The sequence below is a fragment of the Leptodactylus fuscus genome, chromosome 6 (assembly GCF_031893055.1).
Source record: "Leptodactylus fuscus isolate aLepFus1 chromosome 6, aLepFus1.hap2, whole genome shotgun sequence".
Lineage (NCBI taxonomy): Eukaryota > Metazoa > Chordata > Amphibia > Anura > Leptodactylidae > Leptodactylus > Leptodactylus fuscus.
The window spans coordinates 129,157,840-129,183,028 of NC_134270.1; the positions used below are offsets into that span (position 1 = coordinate 129,157,840).

Below are 25,189 nucleotides of genomic sequence, written 5' to 3' on the forward strand. Positions count from 1 at the left end.
ATAATATGACCCAGGATATGAAGATCTTGGTACTAAGGGGGAATTTCAAAGACAGAAAAGATCGTCTCATATGGGAATTTAAACTTATGAAGACCTTTCGCACTCTCCAACAAGGTTCAAACAGGGCCCAGGGTTTTATGGCCTTTTATAACCACTAGACACCACGTCACTGATCAAAGAAGCCATAAATCCAGAGAACTTTCCTGCGAACTTATATGTGTTTTTTTTAAAACTGTTTATGTTCTGTTTTCCATCTATTTTGCATCTTAGGGAGCATTCACACGGAGTTACGTGCCGCGAGATTTGGCACGTAGACGCCGCGTGACCCTTTGCGTGCCGTACACGCTCCCATTGAGTTCAATAGTATATATATAGTATATATATATATATATATATATATAGTATACTATATATATATAGTAGTCCCCATTGAGTTCAATGGGAGCGGGGAGCGTATGCGCCGCGCTAGTTTGCGGCCGTGCATTTATTCACGGCCGCAAACTAGCGCGGCGCATACGCTGCCCGCTCCCATTGAACTCAATGGGAGCGTGTACGGCACGCAAAGGGTCACGCGGCATACACGTGCCAAATCTCGCGGCACGTTACACCGTGTGAATGCTCCCTAACACTCCATTTCTCTGTATATATATGCCTACCTTCAGACATTGTGTTATACCATCCTGATGAAGGGACCTTTATAGTAGTCCCGAAAGCTCGAAATATGTCATCAAAAAACTTTTTGAGTTAGCCATTAAAAAAGGTATCAACTACTGAGGACTTCTCTCAGAAAATTTCTTTCATTTCATATCCACTGGCTAACACGGTACAAGGATATATATTTTTTCTTTTACTAAAGGATGCAAAGAGATGGAATTGTTGGAGGTGGTAAAAGGTTCTGTTTATCCTCTGCTCACTGACACCATATGTCTCCATCAATCAGCAATGTCAGGGCACTACTGCAGACTAACCATTTAGGCTATATGTCCGCCCTGTATTAATGAAGTAAATGGCAAATTTACTACCAAATAAGATGTCTGGCTGCTTACTATTGTTTTCATAGTGGTCCAGTTGGTCCCTCACCATCACATAGATGGACAATATCCTATCTATGTTCTACATCTGAGATCACAGTTTCAGGTTTTTTATGCATTTTTGGAAACCAACGCCAGGAGTGAATCTGTGCTTTATATGTTCTCTCCCTTTACGATCCACAATTGGTTTTGGATTGAAAAACTACATAAAAAAGCTAAACATGAAAAACCAGCTTAAATGGAGTAAAATATCAGAGCATGATAGACACAGTGGGTCATCCCATGTCAGGTCAATTATATTATGAAGTGTAGGTTCCTTTAGCTGAGTTATGTCAATGCTCTCAGTTACTTCCTACCACAAGATAAAATGTCCCCTCAGGTAAAGAGATTCTGACAGAATTCCAAATGCCATGTAGAAAATGTTATCAAATGTGAGTTTAAGATTCACAAATTATAGAACTTTACCAAAATTATTTGTCTTACCACTAAGTCTTGAAAATTGAAATTTTGCCACTAAGTCATAAGTCTTGAAATTTGTGGATGACCTAAGCTTAAAGGGAATTTGAAAAAAAAAATATTGATGATCTGTCCTAAGAATTGGCCACCAATATCAGATTGGTGAGGAGCCATTCCAGGCACCCCCATTAATCTGCTGTTCAGATGATACACAGAGAATGAAGCAGGAAGCAGACAGCTCCGTTCTCTGTGTAGTGGCCAGACCAGGTTACTGCAGATCAGCTCCCATTCACTTTGTTCAGCCACTACACTAAGAAGAGAACTATCTGCTTCCTGCTCCATTCTTTGTGTATCATCTGCTAAGAAGAGCTCATTAATGGGGTTGCACACTGATCTAAAACTGGTGACCTATATATAACCTATATCATTAATATTTTTACCCATTGAAATTTACCGTGAATAGAGAAAAAACCCAGAAAGTTATATTCTAGGGATGAGAAGACTTCCTTACACAGTAAGATTGTGGGTGGCCCTGTTCTCACCTGATCTCGAATCCTCTCCTGTTGACCACGGATGGCCAAGGCGTGTTGCGGGTATTTGTTCTTAAGGTGATCCATGAAAGCGTCTCTCTTCCTTTCCATATCAGACTTCTGGAGATTGGTCAGCGCCTCCAGGCTCTGGGCAGCAATCACAGTGTGCCGGCGCTCTGAAGTGTGCACCAAGCCCACATTAGAAAAACGCCTTGTCCCGTTACCGAGAGTACGGTACTCTCGGGGGTATTCAGCATCGTCCGCAGAGATCATATGTGTCCCAGACCGGCTGGAATCTGCAGGAAGAGGTAATAGAACAGGAGAAAAACATTAACAAAATACTCAGCAGTCAGACAGCCATTGGGCCTACAGTAAATGTAATTGTTGAAAGGATTTTGGTCCTCTGTGGGATCAAAATGCATTAGACATGCATATAGGTCAGTCTCTTAAGGCATGAGAGCACTACTGACAGAAACACAGCGAGTCAGGGAATTCCTTTAGGATAGAAACATAGTACAGTATTTTTTAAGAACAGGTATGAATTCAATAGAATGAGGCTCTCACGATGGAGAATTTATGTTATATATATATTTTTATATATTAAATTTTAGTTATTACAACCACAGTTACATTGGTATGGCAAGAGTAGTAAATTCCGCTCTGGCTACCTAAAAATCTGACTACATTTGCATTTTGATTGATAATTTAGAAATATTAGGACTTAGGAATAGACGACTTCTATAAAAGTTAGGCAATGCTGTGACCTTTGTGAAAGGTACATGGCAAATTGGACCAAGATGGCAAAAGCTCAACCTGATCCACAGTCTACAATGAGAATATTAGGCCCCCATGTCTGCATTACAGAATATGGGTTTATCAGTGATACAATGGAGATTATCCCTTTGCTTGACATGGACAAGGGTTGGAAGGAAACATGCACATTGATACCAATGAAGGTCACTGTCGTGCTTGGAATGAACAGCTGTTGTCTTATCAGGGTCACAACACAAGCCAATCTCCCGGACATCCATATTCATTTACTGGTAGGTCATGACCCTGGGGTATGAATGTCATTCCTAAAGGATTTATTCTAAGTGCAAGAGTGCCATCCAAAGGCATTCAAGGCCTACTACAACAGCAATTCTCATATATTACTAAAAGCTGGAGCGCCATCATGTAGAAGGCCAGAGGAGACCTTATGAAGAGGGAGTTGTGGCTGTATGTGGGTGTCTTTGTGATTCCATTTTAGATATATACACAGGGCCAAATTGCATTTAAGATGAACAGAATCAGTGTGATATATATAGATTGCAGTATTTGTGTTAATGCTTTGTATTCTTCCCAAGTAGAACCTATGCAGGAGGGAATTTTTGCATTTACTTTATTTTGTTACTTTGATAACCTTTATTTTATTTTTAATGAAACAAGTCATCTTTCTTTTAAGTGTGGACTTTGCATCATTCAAAGACTATTCTAGGATAGTGTAGTTTAGCAGACACACACCTAAGACTTACATCCTCTATTATCAGAACCTCCCATGCTCGTATACAAGACTTCTCCCGAGCTGCACCACTTCTCTGGAATGCTCTATCCTGGACAATCAGATTAACTCCCAATTTCTACAGCTTCAAACGCAAACTAAAGACATATCTTTTCAGACAGGCCTATCACAATTCCTAATGTAAACCCTTCCGTACCGTAATTAGAATCCCTAAATCTAACCCTCCTCTGTTCCCGCTCCCACATTACCCCACATGATATGATGCCATTTCAGGCTAACTTTATATGTCCAGGCACCATCTACATGTTAAAGGTCACGACTGGTGACGGCTCATAAAGTTTTATGTTTGTGTAATGACAATAACTTCTATTACAAAATTATCTGACCATTGTATAAGCAATGCTAGAAAAATGGCTATTGGTCATCAGTTTGTTGCTGCAGGTAGATTTGGTATTGCTCTTCTTCAGTGGTGCAGAGTAGGAGATCACAGAAAGGAGGGCTGGTATGGGGACACACTGGAGCAGATTTACTGCTAAAACTACATCAGACTCAGGATTTTACCATAATTTATGTTAAAAAAAAACATGTAACTGAAATGGTGTATTTCTTAGGAGGTGACATCTGTTCCAAAATTGACTTGCTCTTTACCATAAGCTAAAAGAAATAGGTGATCCAAAAATAGACTAGACAGTCTAAAAGTGTGCCATTTTATCATCTAGTCTTAACCACTGTAATTTATCTCCCGCAGTCTAAGATTATCTATTAGACACTTTAGATAGTATTAGTACATTTTCTCCAGGGTCTCACTGCTCGCTGGGCCATTAGTATTGCTCAATGAAAACTATGGCTAAAAATATCAGGAATCTCTCATTTGTGCTATTGTTGGAAGATATTTAAAGGGGAATTCCAATTGCACAGGATATCCCATAAATATCTGATAGATGTGCCCCCTCTAGGACCCATACCTATCTCAAGAATGGAAGTCTATCCACACCCCATTACAACTAGTTCCAGGGTTCTCTCTATTCATTTATATGGCAATCCCCAAAGCAGCTCAACAATTGCCATAAATATCTCTGATGAGAATACCATTTAACCCCATGCTCAATAGTGAGACTACAACCTCAATTCCAAAAAATCTTTGCCTGATGTGTAAAATGTGTATCAACGTATTGAAGTCCAAATACGGTTATGCGATCGGGATCGGAAAAGATCGTATTCTGATCGGCGATCGAATAAATTTTTATTTAATGTAGTTTGTGAGCCTCATATAGGGATCACAATGTACTTGTTTTTTTCCTATCAGTATGTCTTTGTAGAATGGGAGGAAATCCACACAAACACAGGGAGAACATACAAACTCCTTGCAGATGTTGTTCCTGGCAGGATTCGAACCCAGGACTCCAGTGCTGCAAGGCTACAGTGCTAACCACTGAGCCACTGTGTTGCCCCTGACCCTGATCTTTTCCAGTGGGATCGTGGTCAGAGGTTATCTCAAGATCGGCTCACCCCTATTCATGTATATATCATTAATAGGGTTGAGCGATCGGGAAAGATCAGATCCCGATCGAGAAAATTTCATGGTCGGGATCGGCTGGAAAATGATCGGAAATTGGATTTTAAAATTGATCCTGAAATCTCAAGATCGGCTCAACCCTAAGTCCAAACTACTAAAGTTCATATATAAGCTAGCTTAGAGAAACACACACAGCTATTGTGTATATAGTGGGTCCTGCTTTAATGGAGGGAAAGAAGTAGTTTAAGTACAGTGTGTAGACAAAGAACAAGTTTGACTAGTATAATTAACATAATATGATTGGTGGCAATGTTGTAAAATAGTTCTGGCACATGGGTATGGTTAAGAATCAGGAGAGGAGTTGCATCTCATTGAGGCTGAGGGGTGATGCGAGCTCTCTAAACAAAGAGGAATGTAAAATGGCTACAGGCATGGCCCCGGAATCCAATAGAGAGGTTACACAAGCTGACAACCTCCACAAATGTAAAGAAAACAAGAATGCAATTTAGAAATTGACGGCAGCAACACATCTCAAAGTTAGGACAGGATTAACAAAAGGCTGAATTTAGAAAGGAATCTGACCCCTTTAAACCAAATATCCAAGGTTTTTTTTTTTTCAGACATAAAGGTCAATCAGACCGGTATTCTGCAGATGCCTCTATACAATAACACTATTACTGCCCTGCTGCATGTATAGGACACAGGTATTATTTTTAACTGTATTTTTATTATGCAACTTAAAACCCGTCAGTGCCTGAAATCTGATAGATGCAGAATTACTTGGTCAAATAGAAAATTTACAGATACTGGATTTACATTCGCCTTTTGTCTTAAGATCTCACAGCATGGGAAGATATGTGCCCAGAGCCTTGTCAGATTTTCCTTCACACCTCACAAAGAAATCTTTTGGACCTAGCAAGCTTTTCTCACCTTCTACTTTGATACGCCATAATGGCTGCAATCTGACTTCCCAAAGAAAATATTGTAGAATGAGGACATCAAGAAACATGGAGATCTTTCACTTTCTAAAAGGATATATTGTATCATTCGTACAATGAAAATTAAAAAATTGCTTAAAATGTTCTTCTTCCATCAAGCATCGTAGAAAAGGAATCATCGTCTTCCTGTGATCTTATTGACTAGTTACATACTGCACAGAATTGCCAATGATAGGGCTTTATCTTTTGCAGCAGCCTTGCCATGGTTGCTTGTGGACATTGGCAGTTTTCCCTACATAAGCTCCACTTATGAACCAAGTCCAACATATTATATGACATTAAGAACACTTTTCGCCACGTTCCTTCTGTATTTTATATGTAAGATTTCCTATTGTTACTGAGAATTACCTAAAGCACATTGTATAGCATTGTTATCTCCACCTCACCATTGATAGTGTCATTGATTTGCATGTAAGCCAATAGCTATAGTGTCGGGTTGATCTGCCATATATCGCCTTCTATACCCCGACATAAAGTAAAGGAACCATTGTTAAGACTTCTCTACATTCTCATGTTTTCTGTCTGCTTAACCTTGATTCATTATTCATTTTAACAAAGGAGAAGAGGATTCATCTCTGCCTTTAATTATTTATCTATCGCATATCATTGATGGTGTAGAAGCTGGATATGAATTTTTATTAAAAGTTTTGCTCATATGCATATAAGATATCTTTTGTGATCATAGAAGACAAAATCTGTAAGAGGCTTTGTTCCTGGCGTCAGCGGGGTCTTATCAGATGAACTCCTTTCTAAGGCTGGCGGTAAATTAAAGGGATTGTCCCACTGAGACCATGCCGTTTAGACTTGGGATGTCACATAGGGATGTAGGGTCCTTATTTGTCAGAGCAAAGATCCGCTAATAAACAGAGGTCTATAGCTTGCTAGACTTAGCTTATACGTGTATTACATGGATGGCCAACTCCGGCCATAAATTCTAGATGGTGACAACTTCTCCTGGTTATAACACCTGGCCGCTGGGAGATGACACTTGCAAAAGGTTTCCTGTCTTCAGTCCTATAATAGGATCATATCTGCAGATGAAGGACACTGGATTTGAATTTAAGAGGTATTGCTGGTTAGCTAGCCACTGAGATCTGACACTCACAAGATATTTATTTGGAAACTTTTGGTTGATCCAGCTACATTTGGCAAAATCTGCTGAGAATCGAATGTCGGTGATGGTCATACACATAGGATTAAAGAGGCTCTATCACTAGATTTTCGTGTTTTTAGCTAAAGATGTGCCTGAATAGCCTTTAAAAAGGCTATTCAGGTGCTGCTAATGGTTTGTAGAAAAAAACCTCCGTTTTTGTTAATTACCATGGAAATCGATATGCAAATCAGTTCCACCGTGCACGGTGGACGTTCCGTGCACTCCCTTACGTCATACTTTCTGGATGCCCACCGCTGCCTCCAAGCCCTCCTCCTCCTGCTTATTCACCGCCTCCATTGTCAGCGGTTTCTATTGAAGTCACGCATGTGAGCAGTAGCACTCCCTCCAGCGCACTACTGTGCATGTTCCAGGAACGTGCAAAGGGAAAATGGAGCTGGAGTGTGCGCAGTAGCGTGCTGGAGGGAGCGCATGATTGCAATAAATACCGCCGACGATGAAGGCGGTGAATAAGCAGGAGGAGGAGGGCTTGAAAGTAGCAGTGAGTGTCCAGATGGTATGACGCAAGGGGGTGCACGGAACGCCCACCGTGCACAGTGGAGCTGATTTGCATATGAATTTCCACGGTAATTAACAAAAACGTGGGGTTCTTTCTACAAACAATTAGCAGCACTTGACTAGCCTTTTTAAAGGCTATTCAGGCATATCTTTAGCTAAAAACACGAAAATCTAGTGATAGAGCCTCTTTAAAAGGATTATACCATTTAAATAATGTATCCCCTATTGATAGGATAGGGTATAAGTTTCTAATATGGAGGTTTTTGCACTGAGAACCCCACTATCCGGAGAATGGGGATCACTTACTGCCTTGTAGAATGTAGACAGTGGATGCAGAATAACCGCGCCCCCACTCCATTTATTTTAATAGGAGTGCTATATGTAGACGATTCCTGTATTTCAGCTATTTTTGTCGCGTCCTTTGAAATGAATAGAGCCTGGGGTGCACATTGTGTGTTCAGCACTACATTCTGAGCATGAATAAAACACCACAAAACACGCCATATCACGGTATTGTGGGGATCTCATCGGCTGAACCCCCACTGATCAGCAATTTATTCCCCAGGGGATGAATAATTTTCATGGCATAACCTTTTTAACAACGGGCACTAAGAAAGCTGGATCTGCTAATGATCTGCAGATAAATATTACATGTGTATGACCAGATTAAGAATTCGCTTACATTTTATACTACTGACAGATATGCCTGATCACACTGGAAATATATATCCAATTGTGAAATAAAAGGCTGTGAGCTGAAATGGAGGTACACAAAGCAATAAAGCATTTACCGCTAAAATGTCTGAATGTATCTCATCCCTCACGTACTGGATATGGGGCATTGGTCATTGAATACACAAGTAAACATGTAGCCACATTGTACATCATGGACTAATACTACCATAGCTCTGCTCCAGTACATATGCTGCTTGATGAGGCGGAGGAGGAAGGTTTATGAACCGTGGAATAGGCATGTCTTTTGCATACGGCGATGTTGCAGTACATAACACATAATATACAGAACTGCTTTGGGACTACAGCATGCCCTGGCCTTAAAATCACACTGCAATGCAGCTGGCAGCGTTCATTATATGTGCATTGGGGCTTAGTCATGTGATGTCTGCGCCATGAGCCTAATAGTATGTGTGGGCATGTATGTATGCACCTATAACAGTACTGTATACCTGTGGCTTATGGCAGTCATTGGATGCCTGGGGACTGCGACTGTCAATAACAGTAATGCCTGGGTTTCCATGTAATGGCATAGTTGAACAGTTTCCTTTTATCCTAAGAAGTATCACCTATTATTATTGTATAATATTATAGATAACAGAACTGTTCACCCTTCACAGCGTATATCAGTATTGACAGATCCACAATTGTGGATAGAATAAGCAATCATTTATTTCTATGGCTTCATACACGTCCAGGGGCGTAACTACTGGGGTAGCAGCGGTAGCAGCTGCCACAGGGCCCGGGATACTAGGGTAACTCCAGCAGGTAACAGGCCCTATTTACTGCAGCGCCGGGTGCTGCCTGAAGATGGATGCGGAGTAGAAAGGAGCTGCCTCCTCCACAATCCATCTTTTAACAGTAGTGAAGCCAGCAATTACAGGCTTCACTACTGTACCCAAGCAGGGGATATCTGCTGTCCGGGCCTCTGCTTCCCGGCACTTGCATGGTGACAGCGACAGGAGAAACTCTTATCTCCTGCCCACTGTCCCTAAGCCGGCATCTATACTAGTAGGTTACAGGACCTGTGACATGACGTCAGCAAAGGTCCTTTAAGCTACTAAGATAGAATCAGTGTATTTTGTGGGCGGAGCTATCCGGATTGTACAGGTCAGTGTACAATGAAGGGGAGTGGGTTGTAGGCTATCTGTGAGGAAGAGGGGTCCATGGTTGTGCAGAATGTGAACAAGAGGAGGGAATGGGGGAATGTAGACTGTCAGCAAGAGGGGTACATGGGTGTGCCCTATGTGAGCAAGAGGAGAGAATGGGTGGTGCAGACTGTGTGTGAGCAAGAGGGGTACATGGGCGTGCAGGCTGTGTGTGACCAAAGAGGGTGACATGGGGGCGCAGGCTGTGTGTGAGGAAGAAGGGGGAATGGGGGTGCAGCCTGTGGGTGAGCAAGAGTGTGGTGGAATGGGGGGGGTTCCCCCTCCACATCACCCTCTTGCTCGCATACAGCTTGCACCCCCATTCCCCCCTCTTGTTTGTACCCCATTTCCCCTCTTGCTTATATACACCCTGCACCCAAAGTCACCCTCTTGTTCACATACAGCCTGAATGCCCACGTACCCCTTTTGGGGGGGCCCCCATGTCAAAAATTTGCCACTAGTTACACCACTGTACACGTCTGTATTTTTTAATGATCAGTGTCCAGGCTTTAAAAATGATGCCAGACAGACATGTTTTTTTTTGAGGAATACAAATCCATTTTAGTGACGGTAAAAACTACTCCAGCCGTTGTGTGCGTGCAGCCTTACTGACGTCCAGCCAAACTGAAAATATAGCTTTTAAGGTTGTCATTCCCTGGCCCTCACCAGTAATTCCTGATGTCAAGTAGCTAACCTTACCTTGAGATTTCTCAACACTTCCAGCACTTGTACTTTAAAAATTCCAAGGCGTTCCAATGCCAAACTAACATTTAATTTTGGAACTTCTAATTTTTTACTCTTTTATCTTTTCGTTCTTTCCTGCTTCTTTCTGTCTCCCTTATCCTCTCCTTAAAAATTACCAGACTAGCATCCCTAGTAGGATTTCTGGACTGAAGAAACCTGACTGATGTCAAGTCAGAATATGTTTCTCGTCTTCAAGCCCCTTGCCTGAGATGACCCTCTTCCCTGACTGGAGGGCTTGGCATGATTGTGAAGGACATAGCTGAGCTGGATAGTATAAGAGATATTTTACATCCTTGTATTCAACCCAGTTATGAGTGGGTGACTAGTGACTACTGTCATAGCTACTATGTAAGCTATGGGGGTGCTGTCCACATCCATTTTGTCCCAGAATCCCTCCCATCTGTCTGCGGTTGTTTTTGGTTAGTGCAAAGTATGTCTGATTCATATCTACATTATATTAGGCCTATTTTATAGGCCAGGAGAAAGGGGGAGAGAGAGAAATCTGCTGTACATGTATAATATTAGCAATGCTAAAACAATATAATTTTTACACATACTAATTTTTAGCTTTCATGACTCTTAGACCTCATTCACACATCCACGTTTGTGTGAGGTCCATGCTCATTTGTGGGTGGTGTGCTGTCTGTGGTTGATACGGTTTTCACTTCTGTGAAAAGCAGATTAAAGCTAAGGCCCCACGCGACGTTCCACGGCTCTAAAGCGCTGCGGGAAAAACCACAGCGGGAACGCCGCGCAGTTCTTACCACATTGCTTTGAACAGAAAGTTCTCAGAGTTTTCCTCTGCTGACTTTCTGCTACCATTATATCTATGGGAAAGAGGTCGGTGTTTCTGTAGATATGACATGCTGTGATTTCCAAAACCGCACCGCTTTTGGAAATCGCAGCGTGTCCGTGCTGCGGTTTTAAACAGAAAGTGGGCATGGGATTCACATGAATCCCATCCACTCTGCAGACACTGTAAAACGCCGCTATTTTTCCTGCGGCATTTCCGGCCCATGGGGCTCTGGCCTAACTGTTTTTTTAGTCTCATTTTCTATATTTTTTTATGTCTCAGATGACACACAAATGTCATCTGATTTTTTTTTCACGGGCCCATAGCTTTTCAATGGGCCTTTTTCTCACATTGCACAGTCAATCCATTGAGTTAAATGGACACTGTGTAATGCTGAATTTCACCAGTGGTGGCGCTGCAGGTAAATTAAACCCTTACATCAAAATCCCTGCTTATTAAAGTGGAATGTTGATGATCTTTGGAACTTTCTGATTACTTTACTTTCAATGGAGCCTTCTATAAGCCCAATTATCAGGCCCGCTATCGGGAACAAGTTTGTATGTCAACTGGTTACACATTGTATAAAGAGTAAGAGATGTGAGGTTACTGGCAGCACATCACACTGTGTATGTTAGTGATAACCAATATAACTGTATGGGGGAGGAACAATGGCAGTAGTGATGTATTTTACATGGACCAATATATATAGCTGACAAAGGAAGATCAACGTGCTTATTGATCATTGCATGCCTGGCCTGAACATTGAGATCTGTCATAGAACCAGAAAAAGTAATAATTGTCCAATGAGGACAAGCCCTTTAAGTCTGCTTACAAGTATCTAGATTAGCATATTGTGCAGATTCATTTTATATTATTTATGCTACTTTATGCCACTTATATTACAGTACTTAAGGGGAGATTATTTTAATTTCCACTTGTCTTCTAAGTATTCTTATGTGTGTCATATTTCTCCTAAGTAGTATAGCATATATATATACATATGTCACATGCTAAGGCTGGGTCCATACCTCGGTCTGTACCTTCTCTGTAGGAGATTCTGTCGCAGATTCCACCTAAAAACGGCGGAGAGAAAAATCTTTATTGTAGACTATGGTATTTGCAGGTAACCGCTTTTTAAGTAGACTCTCTATCTCTCAGATCCCTATGCGGATCTGAATGGCAAAGCCCTGAGTGCTACTGGGAACCTAGTGCAATACAAGAATGAACTAGTCCCTCAAATAAAAACATATAGATTCTTGCCAATGATCACCATTGTTTCCAATGTAATGTAAATTTCATATGAAGTAAAATTGTATGTAGTATTTTCTGTGCCGGTAGCGTATTATTAATATTACTCCATCCATGTGCTGAAAGAGACACCTAGATGACTCTCTAATGAACAAAGTCCCAATGCCCCCTTGTACTTTACGCTCCCATGCTTCTCTCGTGTTTCCTTCAGGCTTCATTAACTACTAAGTGTCACTTTTGCCCGAAAATGAAAAATAAATGATGAAAAAAAAATCCAAGTGGAACCATTAAAGATCTCGCTGACAGACTGTTATCCATTGCCCTCAGAGCGGCTGAACGGGGAGGTGAATCAGCCCTACTAATGTGGCGTTTAATACACATTACTAAGAATTGCCAGGATAGAAGTGAGCGGTGAGGGGACTCGGATATGTGACTTGGGACAGGCTCTGTTTGCCTTCCTCAGATAATGGCTTATCACTGCCTATGTGGAACTGCTTCATCTGGAACATTGCCTGGTGACTAAATAGCTGCTTGGAGGGTATTATAGAAAGATAACATATAGTCACTCCATAAACCCATCTCACTAGCTGGTTAATAGTGTCCTAGACTAGATGGAACTTCTAAGCTAGCACAAAAGATAATGTGGTAGATTTATGAAGACTGGCATTTAGATCACCAGTCTTCATAACGTCTGAGCTGGCGGAGGGTGCGCCTGATTTATGATGAGGCCCACACTAAATAAGAAGCCCCCTCCATTGGCATAACTGGCATAGATTTCCAGCGCCATTTATGCTAGATTTTTGGAATAAATGGAGGGGACCAATAGCCCCATCACAACACTCTCTTTTCTGGAAAGTTGCCAAATCGGACCAGAAATATAAAAAAGTCACAGTATATTTGCGCAAAATCACCACTTATACAAAATATTGCAACTTTTTATGCTTACAAGGCATAATAAATCGGAATCATTGTTTGCAAGCCGTGCTGTACTCCACATACACAGGTTTGCTTAGGAATAAGCTTCTAACCGTCCATGAATACTCATAAGGACATACCTGCATGCCTGTCACATGGTGGAGAAAAAAGATGCAGTCAGTCTGAACAACCAACCTTCAGCTGAATGGTTACTTAGGCTGGTTATATACTGTACACTGCATTACTTGCCAGAAAATTGGACTGACAGCAATAGACAAGTTGTACAGATACAGACTTCAATGTGGTTCTACTGTGCCTCTACATGCCTTGGATTTTACAAAGAACATTATGGAGGTTATTGTTACATTCGTGTCTATGCCCAGACCCAGAATCTGGACTGCAGACTGCACCGCTAAGGGAACAGGGGAAGGAGACTCTCCCTGACGCTACGGCAGCTAGCTAGGCCCTGCCTGCGGGTGGTGGTCATCTGTTCCCAAGCTAGCCTTGTCCCTGACAACTCCTGGCTCTCTAACACGAAGGCGTAGCTGACAGGGTGAGAGCTACAAGAGAGTTAGGGACTGGGGATACTAAGGTGGTCACCCCTACAGAAACCAAGGTGCAGCTGCAGACAAAACAAACAGGATGGGATGTGCTGGACAACAGACACGCAACACAACACAATACGCAACAAGAGAATGAGGAGAGGGACAGTGGAGAGGTGAGGAAAGGGTTAACACAGGACTGGGGCAAAACAAACTGGAACCCAAACCTCACAAATAAGCAGATAGTGCCAGGCAAACAGAACTGAAGGACAGGGTAGAGTAGAAGTGTGGAGGAATAAACCAGACTCACACACAAGGCCACACTGACACCACTTCCTAGTCAGTTGTAATTCCACAAAACAATACTTCTCCCTGAGCCACAAATTCCAGTTGGTAAGAACAAAAAACGCTAACTAGTGAAGCCAGCCCTCCTCCTAATAAAGGCCCCAGAATCATCCCATAGGATAATGGTAACAACCAACACCTGAGGTTCGATCCAAAAAACCTCAAGTAAATTCTGAAGGCCAATATTCACTGCCCAAACAGATGGTCCAATGGCAAGGAAACCACCAGTAGACCCCAGACCACCGGATCAAAACCCTGACCAAACACCACCAGAAAAACACACAATTTTTATACAAGTCTTCAGGTCGTGACAGTTATTTTGGCTGATTTAATACAGCTGTTCTTCCCTAGAAACCATAACCCTCTAATGTGGCACACAACAGAGCAAACAGCGGCGCATGGTTCATAAGAAAGAGGAAAGCTGTAAGACTGTCTCCCTATTACCACCTATAGGGAGCTACCCTTTAAAGAGGACCTTTTGTGTCCTTGGGCACATGTGGTTTTATATACCACTAGGAAGCCGACAGTGTGCTGAATTCAGAGCACTGTCAGCTTTCCCGTCATGTGCCCCTGGTGAAAAGCTATCGGTACCGTTACCGTAGCTCTTCACTGTCAGAAGGGCGGTCCTGACAGTCTAAATGGGAGCACCCATCCTGACAGTCTGTCCATAGCTCTGTACTGTCAGATGGGGCATTCCTTTACTGGGGGCATTCCATTTCCAAACATACAGCTGGACTAACAGACAGCAAGTAAGCAACCAACATCATTCTGGTTTGCTCTTGGATCTAAGGTCACTAGAGTCAGTGCTCAAGGCAGGATGGACTTAGACCCAGTTTGCAACCCCAAAATAAGGTGTCAAAATACAGGTGCAATTGCACACTAAGGACCAAAGCAGAAACCTTATAGTGAGCAGAAAGAGTAACACATAAGCCAGGGTTAAAAACCAGGAGAGTACAAATATAGCTAAAATAAAAGCAGAAGAGTATCAGAAGTGTAGCTCACGGTCGAGTCAAGGAGGTCACAGTTAAAGCCAAATCAACAAGAGAGGGAATCGCCAGGAAAGCAAGCCAAAATCAGTATAACAGGAAACCAGCAGGAAACAGGTTAAGATACAAGGAGGGAATTCTGAGAACAAAGAGCCTAGAATACTAGAACACAATCACTGTACTGCACAATACCAGGTTATATAACCTGCTTTACCCTTTGATTGAAATCTGCACTAAATCCCAGATTGGCTCTGTATCTCAAACCAATGACTGGCTGAACCAACCTAGCCAAAGTTTGACTGGTAGGCATAACAGCTTTAAAGCAACAGCCAGCCATGTGGTAAATGCAGTTGCCATACAGAATTCCCCCCAGCAGCCATACACAGAAAAGAATAAAGACAGGTAGTAAAAAAAAGCTAGTGCAGATATTTCACCAACTGACACCAACTCTGTTGAGATCAGTCAAATGTGTGATTGAGTGGCTTTTCCAAGACCACTTGATCTTCTCATATTTGCCGCATTTCAGATAAGATGTGGGATAAATAGTTGCATTGTAATCCATGAGACTTTTATACTCAATACAGTCAGAGGTAGAGCAAGAAGTGTGGCATGTGTTACTAATAGTAATCTTAGCCACCAATAGGATATACTGGATTATCTTACAACTATATTTCTAGATAGGTGGCATAAATCCATGTAGTCAGATTGAAGGGGCATCTGTTGGGGGAGACGCATGTATTACTGAAGTTGATAAGCCTTCCTCCAAAACTGATACTTCACATCTACACTGTCTAAAACAATATGAATCAAAAGTAGGATACATATGAGAAAGCCATGTTGGTATCTTATACCACCTCAAGAACACCTTGTAGTCCGATACCACTAAATAAGTGTTAATGGATAATTTGGAGGTCAAAGATGCCATCTCCCGCCACTGTGTCAATACCAGATAACAACCCACATCTCCTTCCCATCAGAACATATAAGGGAGGTTATCTACAGGAATGGTTCAGTCATAGTATAATGAGGAGATGCATCTCCTTGAGATACGAAGCCAACAGAGGTGCACAAAGCTGGATATAGTGATGATGATCTAAATTCATTTTCCAAGTGCTCTGAGGATGGCAGGGAGTGTGAGTACTTAAGAAAATCCAGGGTCCTAGTGGTGATGCCCACACAAAATTCCTTGATCATGTCAGTGCTCATTCGTCTACCACCTAATCCTAATATTTTTTGATGATTTTCTTTTAATTTTTAAATTGTCTATATTTAGTACTAAAATAGTGTCTAAAATAGTACTAAATCCTACAATTTTAACTCTGACCATTAAGCCTAATAATTGAATGATACTTGCCAATTTTGTAGGGTTTTCTTTGCAGTAGTAACCTCATTTACATAACAGACAAGACAGACAGGATTACAATAGAAGATAGTAATTCAATAGATAACATCACTGATCCAAAAATACATCCATTACTGACAGTAGATGATGTCACATCCTTTCTACTCCTTGCACTGAGCATGTCTCGAAAATACTCACATAGATGTGAGTGGGCTCCAGACTATTGCTGCCTATGGCCTTCTGTTCTCCATAAGTTGCATTTTGTATATTCAGAGACAGTCTCTGGAATGGTGTGCTCCAAGGTCAGGAGCACATCAGAGGGTGACATATAAAATGTGATATAAAGTGGCGTTTATCAGCCATGCAGTTGTTCCACAGACACCGTGTCCTCACATTGCACTTCTCACAACACTTGGCACACAAGGACATCTTACCCTGGCCACTGCAGCCCTATAACAGGATGAGCACTGGAGCTTTTTATCCTTTTACACTAAGCCATAGGAAGGGATGAGGCCGGCGTCATGATTTTAGTTACAAGCCATTTAATAGTTAAATGCACAGGCTGGTTATTATTCACACACAAGCATTAGATAATCACACATAAAACCCACAAGCAGCGCCTGGAATACTGAAGACCGGGTGCAGGGAACAGCTTGGATTTTCTAGCATCGGTCTATTTACTTGTGTTCGGTGCTCACGTTCTGGCTTCTCGTACTACATGCAATGGCTTCAGGTGCAAACGTTAGAACTGATAGAAAAAAGTGTCTCAGTTGCGAATAGCAGCCCATCAGACAATGTCCTAGAAAATTGAAACTAGTATCTGATGGCTATGGGGCCAATGCTTTATCTGTTCTTCTGCCCTAGATTTATTCATCATATGATCCAGCTAGCTTTGTACTTGTCACCTATATACCGTTTTAATAAGTGAAGCCAATTCTAGTCCCATTGCTATTGTGATGCCATCCAGGATCTGATTTCCCCTGTCACCATACAATTCACCTGATGGACAAGGCAAGTGTGTGCTCAGCAATACAGGGGTCAGAAGGAAAATAACCCTTCACACACTGTCTCATCCTACTCTTTTTGTAATCCAAGGGTGATAGTGGCACTTAGAACAAATGAGGCAATGGCCAGTCAGACTGACCCAACACAGTACCAAAGAATCCTCCAGTGGGCCCAGGCTCTAACACCATAATGGTCCACAAGAAGACATCCAAATATGAAGGGTCTATTTCCTAGAGCTTGTGGAGGGTGGGCCTCCAAAATCATCTGGTGGGTCCAATAAACCTCAGTCCAACTCTGCCGTCAACTACTTTATTTTTAAGGAGCTGTTGCTAGACTTTCTTGCACTTGGGTCAAAGGTTAAGTTTGTTGCCTTCATTTTGTATTTAAGTACCATGACCAAGGCAAAGTGACTTATTGGTGCCCCTTCTTGCATTCAGCACCTGAGGCACATGCCGCTATTTCTCCCCTCAGTTACACCTTTGAGTCGGGACAATTGTGGAAACCGTCACTAATCCAGTATCATACATGCCAATGAGGCAATTTATCATTTGTGAAGAGACCCATTTGGAATGAGAGCTCTGGTTGGATGCTTACTCACATGTAGCTAGGCTGTGATTAAATGGTATAGACCGCACATGGATCCCATCCATGGCCCATTCACTGCTGTTAGTGAGCCCGGGCTGGAAAACAGACAGGTAAAGGACTCGTCCAGAGTTCTGTCCCGGGCTCACAGTAGCATACATAGGTCACTGATAATACATGGCCTGCATATGTAGCCATGGAAATGAATGAGTCCGTTTTCTAGCCGTGAAATCATTTCTAGCACACGGTTGTATCCAGTGTATTGTATTTATAAAGGGTGTGGGTGTAAACTGCAGTAGCTATATAGGATGCAGAAGAAGAAGTCACTACCAGGTCCTATACCCTATAGAAGTCTGAATGGTCCCTCTGCCCCATAAAATATATAATATAATAATACCACTATTCTAAATTGCCCAAGGTAGTTAGGGGTCCCATTAAATATTTTGCATTGAGGCCTAGGAGCTTCGCCTTACATGCCTGTATAAGCTCATGTTAACACAAGGAGGACATACAGCCTCTATGACCCCAGTGCTAACTCCTGAGCCCCCATGCCCAGGCAAACCAGAGAAAAGAACCAGCCAGAGGGTCATACTGTCCTTCTCTCCAACAAGAAATAGAATAGGAATAAGGATTGAGCCAACATCATGTTGTGAATTGATATGAAGAGTGTTTCAGTTTTGCTACGCGGCCCTCTCTTCTCCATGTATGTTACATGTGCGGTACATGTTCTTCTTTAGTAATACAAAAGTTAATATCTGTACTACTAAGCATGAAGAAACAATATAAATAAGGAGCAATAATGGTGATTTATTGCAGCAAGCCTGAAAGAAATCCTTCTAATCTACTGAATTATTCTCAGCTACGGTTTCTGAATAAAGCGATTTGTAAAATTTACAGTTTAATACTTGAACATGACAACTTAATGGAAATTAAAAGCAAAGGTTATTCTATATTCACTGAAATGGACAATTGTAGAAGTAGACTACACAAATAGCAGAAAATGCACACTTGCATGAAATCTACCATTGCTAACAGCCCTGCATCCTCCACTTGTGTCCAGAGAGAGACAAGTGACCTGAGTTATGCTCTAATTGAGTCCTTATCATTCATTAGCTTTCTCGGCTCAGCCTTCCGACCCAAGCACTAGCTGCCGGCTGGATCAAATGGGCTAGTCAAACATGAGGAGGAAAAATCCCCCCAGAAGCAGCGATCACATCAGCTCGGAGCTCCTGGCCGGTAATTACACGCACGGGAGGTTGAACGTGCCTGGCGGCCTCTGTCCTTATTGTTGGGAAGAATTATAGGAACGAAACAACAGAGAAATGCTTCTCCAGGCCATATCCTTCAGCAGAGCAAAAAGAAAGAGGACATCTATCAGCATCTCATCAGGGAAACGGGTGCGGGTAATTACTAACATGCGGTATAGCGAGCTGGCTCTGCAGTGCCATGTTCTCATTAGCTATGGAAGAAGACCCTGGAACCGTCACTGGCTGATCTATCAGAATATTCAATGTGACTATAAGTAGGGTTTATCCGACATGACCCTATGTTACCATCTGGTAGAGAATCTGGCAATGAATGGTCAGATATTGACTGTTTCAGAGAGTCGGAGCTTCTCAACACTGCAAACACATTTTCAAAGACAATGGAGAATATCTTTGTAAACTAGTCCGTCAAGTCAATTTGATCTATCGGAATTCATAGATAAAAGAGACCTATATACCTTAAATAGTAAATACCGCTCAGCCAATTACTGGTGGATCACTAACTGATTCTCCTGAGGAAGCCCAAGTACGGGCGAAACGCGTAGAGGCGTTATCCAGGGCCCCAGTGTTGAGACCTTTGCTCTTGCTTATCCACACAACATGGCTATAGGTATATGACTTACTTCCCCTGTCATGAGATGATGTATATTCCTTTTGGTGGACATACTATAGTGTTATATATTTTTTGTATGGGTGTCTGATATATTATATATGACATATTATGTGCTAATACTCTTACCAGTCAAGAGAGTGCAAAATGGCTTAATAGAACTCCACACACCTAAATGGTGGTCTCTCCCTAAGGAGTGACAATATCCCCTTAACCCTGTCTAGAAGCCTCTCACCTCTGCCAAGTCAGTCTTCTCTGCGCCGGGCTGAAGAGATCCAATCTGATTGAAACAGCTCTCCTCGGCTGAGAGACTGTACTTGGTAAAATCCCACATCAATGCAGCAAAGGCCTCTGGGAAGGTCGGGCATGATGTTAAAAGGAGCGCCCTCTATTGGGCTGCATGACTGAGGCACTGTCTTCCTAATTACATCATGGAAGACAGATTTGCATATTCTTCCCATGTTCCTTTGCACAGTAGAGCACAAAATTGCTTAATAAGACTCCACACACCTAAATGGTGGTCTCTCCTTAAGGAGTGACGATATCCCCATAACCCTTATTTATTAATAAAAATTATATTATTTTATGATTCTGTATTTGGATTATGTTTATTGTTCGGCCATTGATCTATGGTGTTTACTGGTGGATCACTGCCACAACCCAGAGTGTGTCGAGAGGGACCATCAGGCTCCGCCCCTGGTGCACTTGCAGGCTGATTTACATATCCATATAAAGATAATTATCTCTGCATTGCATCATCAATTTGTGGCCACAAAGGTATGTTTCTGTTCTATTAAAGGCCCCTATATGGCCTTTAATATTGGTTTAGGACCTGATAAGACTTCCTTTAATGGCACAATAAATAAACAACATCCAACTTAGGACTTATTCACACGTCCAATCCGCTGTAATTAATGGATACGTATGCAGTTTGTGAACAATGACAAAAAATTGTGGACTTTTGAATAAGGCCTAATGGTGACATTCAGTACTCAAATAAGGCTGGGCCCCAAGTGGAGTAAGCCCCGCGGCAGAAACATTTTACAGTCCCTGTAAAGTCGCAGCTTTAGAAATCGCGGCATGTCAATTATATACATGGAAACGTTGACGGTTTACTAATAGGTATAATGGTAGCAGAAAGTCCACAGAGGTTTCTGTGAAAGTGCTGCAGGAAAAACTACAATGCGTTGCCCCTCCCATAGCACTTTTTTGCTGCAGCCCGTGATGTGGGGCCTAATAGTGTCATATATTGCTCAAATGACTGTGCTTAGGACAAAAGGGACTTGAGGTTAGCCGCAGTTATGAATTAGCATGGATAGGTGGTGGCAGCAGCCTTAAGGTCTCTATCGCTTTTGTCCTCCATTGTTTGGTCGTTCCATTTGCTTTATGCTTAATCGAATTTTATTGAGATTTTCGAGAGAAAAAATACATATATAACAAGAAAATGGTAAAACACAACAAATGTTGGGCCCAGAAAGCAGATAGTTCCATTTGCTTTACGTAGCACCAAGTTCACCAGCCCCATTCTGTACTCAATGACAACAACACATTGAGACTGCAATACCACTAGAGCAAACAGAAAAATGCTGCAGTGGTTTTCATCTAACAATCTGGCAGGTATCTGGATACGTTTCTAGCACTCATTATAAACGTGCTTCAGATCCTGGTCCATCTCATAGTTAAAGACAGAAATTTAGGAGAACTATTGAGATGCGCATTCGCAGAGCGCTTTAATTATAGCATAGGAAGAGCGAGATTTAATATAGCGTTATCTGATATTTAGGCTGGCATTTTCATACATGCCGCAATGTGTTTGATATGTATTCCCTGATGAGGAGACGGGAGGGGGACGGAAGAGTAGAGAATAAACACTCCGAGAAGGGGGGGGGAGGTTAAAGGGTTACACATAAGGAGAGAGGGAGTCTAAATGTGTCACTAAGTAAGATGTTAAAGGAAAAGAGAACAGGTCAAAAGAAAATGGAGGAAAAGGAGAGTTTAGGGAGAAGAAGATAAAAGCGAAGACTAGAAAGAGAGAAAAGCGTTTTAGGGGATGAGGGACGGAGACAGAGGAGAATATCATGGGCTTTACAAGGCAGAAATATGGAAAACTAGATTAAAAGAGTGAGATGTTAAGAATGGATGTTAGCGTAGAGGTAAATGGAGAGAAAAGATAATGAAAGATAAGAGATGAGAAGATAGGGAAAGAAGTGTGACCGACAAACTGATGGAGATAATAGGAAAGAAGCTGTGAATTAATGGACGCCATAGGTAGACCATCCACGAGTCTGGGAGAAAGATAATAATTATGGAAAATTAACATTCAGTTGAAGTCTCTTCAGCAGGCCGGCCGCAGGATACGCACTTCAGTAGCATACATCAAAGGATGAATATGCTGCCTCAGCCGGGACAGGAGGGCGATGTGCAGGAATCATCGATTTTCTGAGAAAACCTTACACGGTTTATATTGATCACGCCTGACTCCTTCCATGCTGTGTCAACTGCCTGGTGCCAGCTCTGCCAAGTCCTATCGCTAGAGACAGCGGCAGGGACTGGAGGGGCCCCAAGCCATGTGGTGTGCTGAGCGTACGGAGCAGGGTATAGGACTGACAGAAGGACAGCATCAATAGCCGCTGTTTAATGGGACTATCAGGCAAAATCATCACGGGCTAATTAAAGATAAAACATTGCTGCATTTTCCGCTCGTGATCAGAAACATCCGGAATGTTTAATTAATCTTCACCATTGGATTCAGATGATTAGTCGCGGAGACTGACAGCGATGCAAACACTAACAACCAGAAAAAAACACAATTGCTCATTTATGGGATCACTTACACTTATAATGTTAGACTTCGAAGTGGTGTTTTACTCCCGGCAAGTCATCTCTGCAACGATTAAAGAGGATTTCCCATAAAAGAGAATTTTGTCCAGTGCAGAGGTCTGCCACACAGTTTTGACATTACCTCTATTCTGAGACACCATTGTGTGCATTATCTTTGTATTATAATGCTGTGATATCACTGTACTCCTCATCCATTAGTAGTCAATAGAGATGAGCAAATTGATTTGGAATGAACCAGATTTGTCTCAAACCCAAAACATGGGGGTTCATCACCCAAGAACCACTATTATACTCTGGGTTCTTTTTAGAGCCAAGAGTATAATAAGGAATGGGGAGGTGTGGGATCATAATAAACATTTATCCTCACATCCCTCACCTCTCTTGGTCATCCATGTGGCATCCGGCGCATTCATGATATCCTGTTCTGGCTACTTGGGTGACATCATGCACCCTCGGGTACCATTGAAGCCTGTGATTGAACCTCTTCAGTCACATAGGGCCTGCCGATCTCATGACGATTACATTAAAACATCATGATATTAAGACCTCCCATGTGTCTGCTGAGGCCCAATTATTGCCCCAGCTTTACCCTGAGGTATGTGACATCACCCTGGAGGCTGGAAGAAACCAGAAGAGGAGCAACAAACACCACAAGGAATCCCACAAAACATGAGGGCTGAGTTTAAGCGTTCATTATGTTTCTGCACCAACCCCTTGGTCTCCACATATTGTACTGTGGAGTAAGAGGAGACCCAGGTCTATAATAATAGCACATCCTGGGTGAACCTTGGGAATATTTGCAGAAGACGCTCACAGGTGGACACTGACAGCCAGGTTTCCCTCTCCTGTTGGCAGAAGACGGAAACCCACAAAGCGGAGACCGGGCGCAGATGTGAACCCACCTTTATTGTAATTTATGCTAGAAAATTGTCAAGAAATCTGTACCAACTCCTACTGCAAGGGTAGCCCAAGATACACTGCCATGCACCTCCTAATAACTGTGTCTTATCTGACACCAGCAGACTACAGATAGAGAGTGTGACATTACCGTGTGCATTGTCAGGGGCAAAAACCTATATGGGTACCAAAGTTGCAGTAGCACCAAGAATCTAGTGTCAATTTATATATAGTAGGAGAATACCGGTAGTGTATATTGCTTGGAAGATAACCTATGTCATATTGACCTGATAAACCATAAGGAAAATGTTTGTTTTTGTACTGTGTTAGCCAGTGGGTAGGTAATATGAAAAACAAAAAACTTGAAAGTCTTCAGTAGTTGATACCTTTTTAATGGCTAACTCAGTAATTGATTTTAGTTATATCTGAAAAAGAAGCCGGGAGCTTCGAAACGTTATAATCTGTCATCATTATGAGTTAGCTATTAAAAAAGGTATCAACTACTGAAGACTTGCAAGTTTTTTTGTTTTTTATATTTCCAGATAAACCATAGATGTCTGACTGTTGCACAGTCTTGATGAAAGTCTATGGACAATACAGGCACAGATTGAAATTTTGGAATATTACTACTGCCACACACTCTATAGCTACACTCCTGGATATAGAAATATCCAAGAAATACCCAAATACCTTAAAAAACTAAAAGAGTATTTCTCCCTGAAAACAATGTAGTACATGGAAATGTGTGCAGATTGTATTCTGTTTAATGTTTTATTCTATATTGTTTTGCAGAGATATATTCCCATCTGCTCCTCTTCTCCTGCTGTTCTGTCTATGTAACTATCACAAAATCATGAAGCTGACGATGAACAATGCTATAAATCCCTTCTTGATGGGAAAGTTTTTCAGTGCAGGAAATTGGAAGAACATATAAAAAAGTGAATTTATATTTATACATAGGAAATACTTTTACAAATATGAAGATATGGGGTCTCCTACAATATGTCATATGGAAAACTATAAAGTTTTCTAAGTTTTAGTAAGTAAAGTAGGCAGCAAAGAATATACTGTAGCAGTGGCGTAACTACCAGGATGGCAGGGCCCGGACATCAGGAGCCCAGCGACAGCCGCTACCCCTGCGGGTTTTTTGTTTTCTTAACAGGCCGTTTCGCTATGGTTCAAGGACCTTGTGTGACATCACGCGGTCACGTGACTAGGTGGGCATGTCAGTGTCCCGTGCAGAGACACTGACACACATATATTACAATTTAGTTAAGTTTATTAATGCACATCTATTTCCACTATGAAAAAGAGGGACATTTAAGGTGCAAAAAAGGGCAAAGGGACAGGTCAAAAGTAAGGTCTATTCCTCTAATACTGGGACTATTTAGGCACTGAATGTATGGCGTGGACATTGTATGGCAGCATTATATGCCATTGGATGTCAGTATTGGAAAAACAAGGTCCATCTACTGTAGATCTATAAAACTTTC

General features: G+C 41.9%; 1 protein-coding gene across 10 annotated transcripts in view; it reads right to left on the bottom strand.

The window, feature by feature from the left end:
* Positions 1–25,189, bottom strand: part of SRCIN1 (SRC kinase signaling inhibitor 1) — a 304,218-nt gene that overhangs the window by 148,426 nt on the left and 130,603 nt on the right. For all 10 annotated transcript variants that reach the window (XM_075278228.1, XM_075278229.1, XM_075278227.1 and 7 more), the window contains one exon: positions 2,030–2,313. In XM_075278228.1, the coding sequence (XP_075134329.1) occupies positions 2,030–2,313 (284 nt within the window). The remainder of the gene's footprint in view (positions 1–2,029; positions 2,314–25,189) is intronic.